Source organism: Gymnoscopelus braueri, assembly GCF_963280865.1.
Source record: "Gymnoscopelus braueri genome assembly, chromosome: 13".
NCBI classification, from domain to species: Eukaryota; Metazoa; Chordata; class Actinopteri; order Myctophiformes; family Myctophidae; genus Gymnoscopelus; species Gymnoscopelus braueri.
The window spans coordinates 37,829,310-37,838,605 of record NC_137615.1 but is presented as its reverse complement, the minus strand read 5'-3'; the positions used below and the strand labels follow the sequence as shown (position 1 = coordinate 37,838,605).

Sequence of the window (9,296 nt, the reverse complement as noted above, 5' to 3'; positions counted from 1 at the left end):
AGACAGTAACGGTAAGAGAACTGAAAGACCTTATGCATACAGATAATGTTGCTGTCTCCTCTAAAAGAGTTATGGCCTGGAGGGCTCAGGATGTAGCTAGGGAGCTAGCGCTGACATTATTTATCTATTTTCCTTTTGGACTGTTTTTGGGGGTTTTGACCTTTTTGGCATATGGCATGAACATGGATTTCCTTTTTTTTTTTTATCAGAAGGATAGATGGAGCTTCTCTGTGTTTTTTCCCCCTCTTATTTATTTTTCTATATGCATTATATATACACAAATACAATAGAATGCCAAGCCACTGCTGGATTACTTATAAATGACATAAGTGACCATCTCCCTGTTTTTGGTATTTTCCACCATCTACTAAAAAAGGAAAAAAAATATCCAAATGCACAACCATAAGATGATTAGATTAGAACACCTGAATCTGTTGTTGCCCTTATAGGGTGGACCTGAGCATACAAACCTGGGATGAGGTCTATGCCACAAATGACCCTGAACAGGCCTATGAGGCCTTCCAGTCCATTATACTCAAGCTTTATGATAAACATTGTCCGTTGAGAAAGTCTACATTTAAGAACAAAGCCAGGCAAAATAGGCCATGGATCACCAAAGGCCTTGAAAATGTGTGTAAAAAAAAAAAAAACTATTATATAAATTATATATGAAACATAGAACAAAAGAACCAGAAAATACATATAAAACGTATACAAATTAATTAGTAAGTATTATAAGATTAAAAAAGAAGGAATATTATCATATGAAACTGGAACAGCACAGGAGTAACATCCAAGGGACATGGAAGATATTAAATAGTATAATTAAAAAAGGTAATGTAAGTAAGGATTACCCAAATCACTTTATTAAAGACAATATAATTATAAATAAGACTAAGGAAATAGCTGATGAATTTAACAACTTCTTTGTAAATGTTGGGCCTACTCTTGGCAAATGATATTGCAGAGCAGAGAGACTGGGATGGTCTAAATGAAAGAATTATCAGACAGAATCAAAACAAAATTTTCATCAGGAGTGTTCACGAAAGTGAAATCCTGGAAATTGTCCAACACTTTAAAAATAAGTCAACGCACTGCACTAACATAGACATGATGCTGGTCAAGGATATCATAGATTGTATAGTAACACCATTCACATACATCTGTAACCAATCTTTTTTAACCGGCAATTTTCCAAGCAAAATGAAGACAGCCAAAGTGGTTCCTATCTTCAAAAGCGGGGATAAATATAACTTCACTAATTACAGACCAATCTCTCTGCTCTCACAATTTTCAAAAATATTAGAAAAACTGTTTGTGACTAGGCTTGACAATTTCATAGAAAAACACAATTTACTAAGTAATCATCAGTATGGGTTCAGGTCTAACAGGTCCACCTCGATGGCAGTCACGGAACTGGTTGAATCAATATCTACAGCAATTGATAATAATGAATATACTTTGGGTTTTTTATTGATTTACGAAAAGCATTTGACACTATCGACCATGGTTTGCTATAAAAAAAATGGAAAGATATGGTATTAGAGGAACTGCCAATGCATGGTTAAACAGTTATCTTAGCGACAAAAACCAGTATGTACACACATGAACAGTGTTGACTCGGACAAACTAAACATCACATACGAAGTCCCACAAGGCTCTGTACTGGGACCCAAACTGTTCATAATGTATATAAATGATATATGTGATGTATTGAAACATCTTAATTGTGTACTGTTCGCGTATGACACTAGTCTGTATTGCTCAGGAAAACACCTAGAGCAGCTCCTGGATACAGTAGAAAGTGAGATAAGAATACTGAAAATTTTGTTGTTTGATATCATTAAATTGTCATTATCATTTTTGGAAATAGGAAAATAGACAAACAGGTCAAAATCAAATTTGCCGATGTTGAAATTGATCAAGTTGTTGAGAATACATTTCTGGGAATCACAATTGACAGCAAACTAAATTGGAAATCACACATAAACACCTTAAGAACTAAATTATCGAAAACAATTGCTATACTGTATAAAATGAAACCAATCTTGGACCAGAACTCACTGTACTTACTGTACTGCTCTCTCATACTTCCACACAGCAGTTATTGTGTGGAAGTATGGGGGAGCAACTATAAATCAAATATCAATCCAATACTACTCCAAAAAAAAGCCATCAGAATTGTCAATCATGCAGAATACTATGCACCAACAAATTCACTTTTCATTCATTCAAACACCCTAAAATTACATGATCTTGTTGACCTTAATACTGCAGTCACAATGTTTAAAGCACTTAACCATCTGCTTCCGTGCTGTATCCAGGAGCTGTTTGAGTCAAGAGAGAGTAGGTATAACCTAAGGGGATTCGGTATTTTTAAGGGGACTAAGGCAAGAACCAATAAAAAAAGTAGATGCATAAGTGTCAGAGGGGTGAATCTTTGGAACGGTTTGGACGATGAACTAAAAAAGTGTAGATCCATAAATAAATGTAAAAGAATGTATAAATCTAAAATAATAGGTAAATATAGAACATTAATGTGAATCATAAATACTTGAAGGAATGTTAGCTTTGCTAGATTATCTTATAAATTATATCTGAATTACATATTAATTATGTATTATAAAGTATTATTCAAATATATTACTATAGTATAGGCCTGACCTCGACTAAGTCGAATAGTCGACTGGTTAGTCGCGGGGGGTCCGAGTCGACTGCGTGTCTCTTAGTCGAATCTAGTCGAGGATTATTGTTATTATTATTATTATTTTTTAATGGCCAAAAATGTTTTTAATTGTTTTTTGGCCAAGTGTACACCTGCAAACACACGTAACTTCCACTTTATTCTTCTTATTCCTCGTCTTTGTATTGGTATTGTTTGTGTTGGAGCGCCTCAGTGTGGCTGCAGAGTTCATGTGCAACCTCTTCCAGAGAGAGATAGAGACACTAGAAACTCTGCTGGAGACACAAAACAAACTGTGTAGACTTGGCCCTTTGAAATAAAATGTATTTTGGACCATTAGACTGCCAGTCGACTATTGGCAATTAGTCGCCAATTAGATTCGACTAAACAAATCCTTAGTCGGGGACAGGCCTACTATAGTATTATATATGGATATTGTAATATGATAATTCAAGAACTCTGTAAGTCTTGTCTTTTGGTTGCTGTGATCACGTTTGTCTTGTTTTTCTCTGTTGTGTTAATCTTCTCTTTTGTCTGTTTTCTTGTTTGTTTGTTTGTTTTTTCTTGTTTTCATAGTTTTTCTTTTTTTCCTTTACGTCAATTTGTTTTGTGTGAAAAAGGATAGGCAAAATAAGCCATTGGCTTCAGCCTACACCTTTTTTTGTCTAAACCATATATGAAATGATATGATGATGTTGAATATATTGAATTTATCCTGCTAAGACCAAAATAAAATACTACTACTACTACTACTTGGAAAGCCTCCTATCTCCGTGCACAGCACGTGTGAAAACGACCCGCGGCTTCTGATTGGTCTGTAGGGGGGCGACCAGTGTTGTCCAGGCTGGATCAGGCTGGATCCCAGGCTAACCCTTAAAGGAGCTACACCATGAATTAAAAAAATATCTTTGATATTTAATATCATATGGTGTATGTCCCTCAAACCTTTTTCAAAAGGTTTGAGCCTAAATCATCACTCAGATATACTCATCCCAAGTCAATTGTCTCTGGCTTATACAGCGCTTTCAGCTGCAATACCAAAACGTCCTCTTGGGCAGGGGGGGGCTACTGAGCAATTCTGTCTGTTAATACAAAAAAATATTAAAAGAAATTATTAAAAAAAAGGGGAAAAAAAGGAAAAATTCTGCATAAAAAGAAGCATCTAAGAAAAATACAAAATCGAAAAAAAAACACTTTGAACATTTTTGAACAATTCCACCAAGTGTTTGAGGTGCCTGTTTCACCCACTTCCGGGGGGCGGAGCCAAAATCCGAGCCCGAAGTATTTGTTCGTAGACCCCCACTTAGGGGGGGTAGAAAAAGTTTCGGAGCGATTCGGGCACTTTTAATTTAACATTGGGTTTGCCATCAATAATGTTTGTGACATCATAAACATTTCCATTCTGAGATCGCCTGTTCAGACACGCCCATTCTGGAAATCCATGAAATGAGAAGGAATGACTGAATTTAAAAAAAAAACATTTTTTGGGGTACAAGAGACACTGGGGACCCCAAAAAATACAAAAAACCAAGAAAAAAGTGATTTTCATGGTGTAGACCCTTTAACATAAACTCACATTCAGAGCAATGATTTCACACAAGAGTCAAGATGCCAATATCTCAAATGCTGTCAAACTGCCATGTATTACCAGTTAATGTAGAGGACAGGGGGCTTTTAGAATGATTAATAAAATATTATGCATAGCCTATTGGCCAAGAATATAGATGAATGTTGTTGTTAAAGGTAAATAAGGTAATTATGCCCTCTGAGTATTGAACTGTTAAAAGTACATGGGTATATTTAAATCAATGTGGTAATACAACTTCACAGCTGTATGACCATACACACACACACACACACGCACGCACGCGCACGCACACACCCCACACACACACACACACACACACACACACACACACACACACACACACACACACACACACATATATATATGTATATATATATGTAACAAGTATACAGCATGCATATGGGTGGTTACATACAGTACATACATACATACATACATACATACATACATACATACATACATACATACATACATACATACATACATACATACATATGAGCATATGAGCATATGAACATATGAGCAGTTTGTTAAGGTCAACAACTCCTCATCTTCAGTCATGACCACATCCACCGGTGCTCCCCAGGGGACAGTGATTTCCCCACTCCTTTTCTCACTGTATACCAACAACCTGAGGGGCTCGGACAGTGCAAGCATGGCCGTAAAGTTTGCAGACGACACTGCACCTCAAACAGCCCTGCTCACTTTGAGGAGGAAGCACAGAAGCTGCACCAGTGGTGTGAGGAGCACTACCTCCGGTTGAATGTGAAAAAGACAAAGGAGCTCCTCATAAGCCCCCGGAGGAAGGATGACCTCGACCCGATTCCACAGCTGACACTTGGTGGTGAGGTAGTGGAGCGGGTTAGCAGCTACAAATACCTCGGGACCACTATTAACAATGGGTTGACCTTCAATGACAACACACAGGCCATCTTTTCAAAATGTCAACAGCGGACCTACCTCCTACGAAGGCTGAGACGCATGGACGTGGCCCCTCCCATCCTTCGCAGCTTCTACATCTGCCATATAGAAAGCCTCCTTACCTTCACTTTCCTGGCTTGGTATGGGGGGCTCTCACAGACCAACAAGGCTAAGCTGCGGAGGGTGACCACCTTGGGGTCTAAGCTCTGTGGGGTACAGTGCTCTACCCTTCAGTATCTCTACGACCAGAGGACAGTGAAGAACGCAGGAAAGATCGCGAGAGACTCAACTCATAATCTCAGCACCTGCTTTCAGGTCCTGCCCTCGGGTAGAAGATATGCTGCCTCTCTATTTAGGAAGGCAAAGGGCAGTGCCAGTTTTATCCCCTCAGCCATTAGGCTTCTAAATAAACACAAACCCCCTAATACCTGATCCACCTGGTCGAACTGGACTTGCTCGCTAATGCCCCCCCCCCCCATGCACACACACACACACACACACACGCACACACACAGGCACCTGGACGAGCTGGACTCTGTGCTAATCGCTCCATGGACTTGAATACATGCACACACACATGAAACATACAAACACATGCTGGGTGCTCCACGCGTGTGGAGAGGACACTGCTTTCTTTTAAATTCTCTTTTACATTTTTAGAATTTTTGTATCTTTTATAGAAGAAAGAAGTACTTTGCTAGGTGTTTTAATTGTGGTGTTTATTTATGTATTGTCTTGTTGAATGTATGCATTGACCTGAGCAAAACAATTTTCCCTTGTGGATAATAAAGACATCTAATCTAATCTAATCTAATCTAATACATACATACATACATACATACATACATACATACATACATACATACATACATACATACATACATACATACATACATACATACATACAGCACACACACGCACGCACGCACGCACGCACGGTCCAAAGACCAGTCCAAACATCATGCAAATCGGTACACATTATCTCTATAGTCAAGTGATCAAGATGGTTCCATCCGATTTTTCATATTCCATCCTGATGATTCCACCCGAACATTGCTGGCCCACAATAACCTACCTGACCTGGCGGAGACCTGTGCTCCGAGGAGCACTTTTTCCAGTTTGGGAATGTTATTGCTTTTGTACTTGTTTAGATTAGAGCTTCATGCATGTGCTTTTTTTAATTGGATAATTTTTTATCTAGGTAGATATTTGTATAGAAAGGCTATAGGGACAGGGGTTGCAAATTAGCCTCGGCTAGAAACCCCACAAACAAGCAACGGTTTCATGTTTTTATAACTTAATACATAGTTTTTAAATACAAATAAAAAATCCCACCAGAGATTTTCTATGGGGTTCAAGTCAGGACACTGACATCCAGTCTACAAACTCTACAGCACCATTTCAGTGTTCAAAGTTCAAGGTGTTTATTGACACAAATACAGCTTGTAGCAGCATTAAACTGTGTAGGCAGTGACACTTGTGTACTTAAAACTCCCTCAACAGTGTGGATAACAATAAAATATAATAAAATAGAAAGTTAAAATAGTAATAGTAATAACTAGAAAAAGTGCTCCTATTGTGCTCCTATTGTGGTCATTAGAGGTGAGTGGAATCTGTAGAAGTCGAGGGGTTAATGTTGATGAGGTTATTGCACAGACACATGTTGATTTGTGGGAGTATAGAATATAGTTTAGTGTTTGAGTAACTGTCAATTGTGTTGTTATTAATGTGAAGTGGGTTGTTTACCAATCAGGATAGACTATAAAAAATCGTACAGATCCGTTTTGATCACATGACTAGACATAATGTGTACCGATTTGCGTGATGTTCGACAAAATGTGTTAGGATTAATATTTAAAAAAATGTGTTTTGCAAGAATCGGCCTCTTGGTGGCGCTATAATAGGCCAATGTGAAAAGGGTGGCATTTCTTCCTCTGCCTTTGATGGCAATCGCACTCTGCATTTTGTTCAAAGCAAACCATTCCTGCAAACTTTAGATGCCAATAGAAAAATTGGACATATCACATGACTATAGAGATAATGTGTACCGATTTGCGTGACGAAATCTGTAGGCGTAAGACGGCCCCTTGGGAGGAACAAAATCTGTATATAAGGAAGTTAGATAGAAACTGGGTTCATTAGCTCCTGATTCAGGTCATTGTTAGCTGTGTGTAGGTGCATGCTGGTGACTTTGTTTTATCACTGAGGCTGAAGGGGGAAAGCACTGAGTGACTTTTAACTGGTCCATCATGAGGAGGCTGTGTGTGTCCGTAAGCCTGCTGCTGTTAGTAGGGTCCTGCGTATGCATGTTCCCCCGGCCGTGTGCCAACTCAGAGGGGCTGCGGACCAAAGAGTGCTGCCCATTGGGGAAGGACGGCTCGGTCTGTGGCGTTAAATCAGGCCGTGGCAAATGCAGCGATGTGAGGTGGCCAGATGAGCCCCATGGGGGTGCGTATCCTTTCCTTTTCAAAGATGACAGAGAGAAATGGCCATTTGAATTCTTCAACAGGACTTGCAGCTGTGATAAGAACTACAGTGGCTTCGACTGTGGTGAGTGCATTCTTGGCTACTCGGGCCATGACTGTTCCGTGTACCGGGACAGAGTGCGACGGAACGTTCTGAACCTGACACTCACTGAGAAAAGGAAGTTAGTCGAGTACTTTGACCAGGCGAAAAACACTGTCAACCCTGACTATGTCATCGCCACAGCAACAAGGGATGCCATGGGTCCGAATGGCGAGAACCCCAAGTTTTCCAACGTCACCACACTTGACCTGTTCGCCTGGATCCATTACTACGTGACACACCCCACCTTCCTCCGTGGTGAGATATTCACAGATATTAACTTTGCCCACGAGTCTACAGCCTTCCCAGTCTGGCACCGTATCTATCTGCTGCAATTTGAGAATGAGATCCAGAAGATGACCAACGATACTGACTTCGCCATCCCCTACTGGGACTGGAGAGGCAAGAAAGAATGTGATGTGTGTACCGATGATCTGATGGGCGGACAGCACCCCACCGACCCCAACCTCATCAGTCCTGGTTCTCCATTCTCCAAATGGAAGGTAAGAAAATAGCAATAGTGTAGCATTTTTTTTCGCAACCTACTTCGAAGCATGAAGTAAGCTTTCATTTTACCTTATTTCCAGTTAGAGCAGTGGCTCTCATTTGTTTTTGTCCAAAGGCCCCCCAGTTGATGTATTTGTCAGCGGACCCACATCTGAAAATGTTGTACCAGGGACCCCCAGAAGAGAACATTTGTGTTAAAAAACGATATTATTAAAACATTTTCAAACACTCAAAAATAGCAGATGTACAAGCTCGCAGCACGGCACAAAGTGAAGCTTGTAGATCTGTAGATCTGTATTTTTGAATACCAAACATAATTCACTGGATTTGCTTTTATTCCCTCATTTCCTCTCAACACTCCTCCTGACAGTTTCTAGAGCAGTTAACAGCTCTGTATCCTGTAGTGCTCTGCTTTATCTGCTGTATGACCTCCTAAGCTCTTTGTGTTTGATTGATAGATTGAATACTTTGTTTAGAAGTTTGCAGAGAAAAGGAACATGGAAGTACAGTTCACAATACAAGATCAACTAAATAGGATTGAAAAGCCCAGAAAAGCCGCATTGGCTTGTTTCAAATGGAGTCCTCACGTACTCAATTGTGTGTGTGTGTGTGTGTGTGTGTGTGTGTGTGTGTGTGTGTGTGTGTGTGTGTGTGTGTGTGTGTGTGTGTGTGTGTGTGTGTGTGTGTGTGTGTGTGCATGCGTGTCTGTAGGCAATCTGCACCCAGGAATTGGAATATAACAAACAGAAGTTGTGCAACGGAACAAGAGAGGGGCCGCTGTTGCGTAACCCAGGCAACAATGACAACTACACAACACTGCCAACAGAGGCTGAAGTGAAAAGTTTGATGAGGTTCAATGCATATGAGAAGAGACCCTACAACCGCGACGCTGAGAAGAGCTTCAGGAACATGCTGGAGGGTAAGGTAGCCGCTACGTTTGGTTTAGCATTCAAACCCATCAGGCTGGTATGCGCCATTACAAGTTGGAATAACTGAGCTATAATAAAAGTGATAGACGAACTTTGATAAGTT

General features: G+C 40.0%; 1 protein-coding gene across 1 annotated transcript in view; it reads left to right on the top strand.

The window, feature by feature from the left end:
- Positions 1 to 7,441: 7,441 nt before the first annotated feature.
- LOC308099555 (tyrosinase-like) overlaps positions 7,442 to 9,296 on the top strand; it is a gene marked incomplete at both ends in the record, with an annotated part of 13,469 nt that continues 11,614 nt past the window's right edge. The window contains 2 exons of the mRNA XM_080448293.1: positions 7,442 to 8,260; positions 8,991 to 9,183. Of these exons, the coding sequence (XP_080304419.1) occupies positions 7,442 to 8,260; positions 8,991 to 9,183 (1,012 nt within the window). The remainder of the gene's footprint in view (positions 8,261 to 8,990; positions 9,184 to 9,296) is intronic.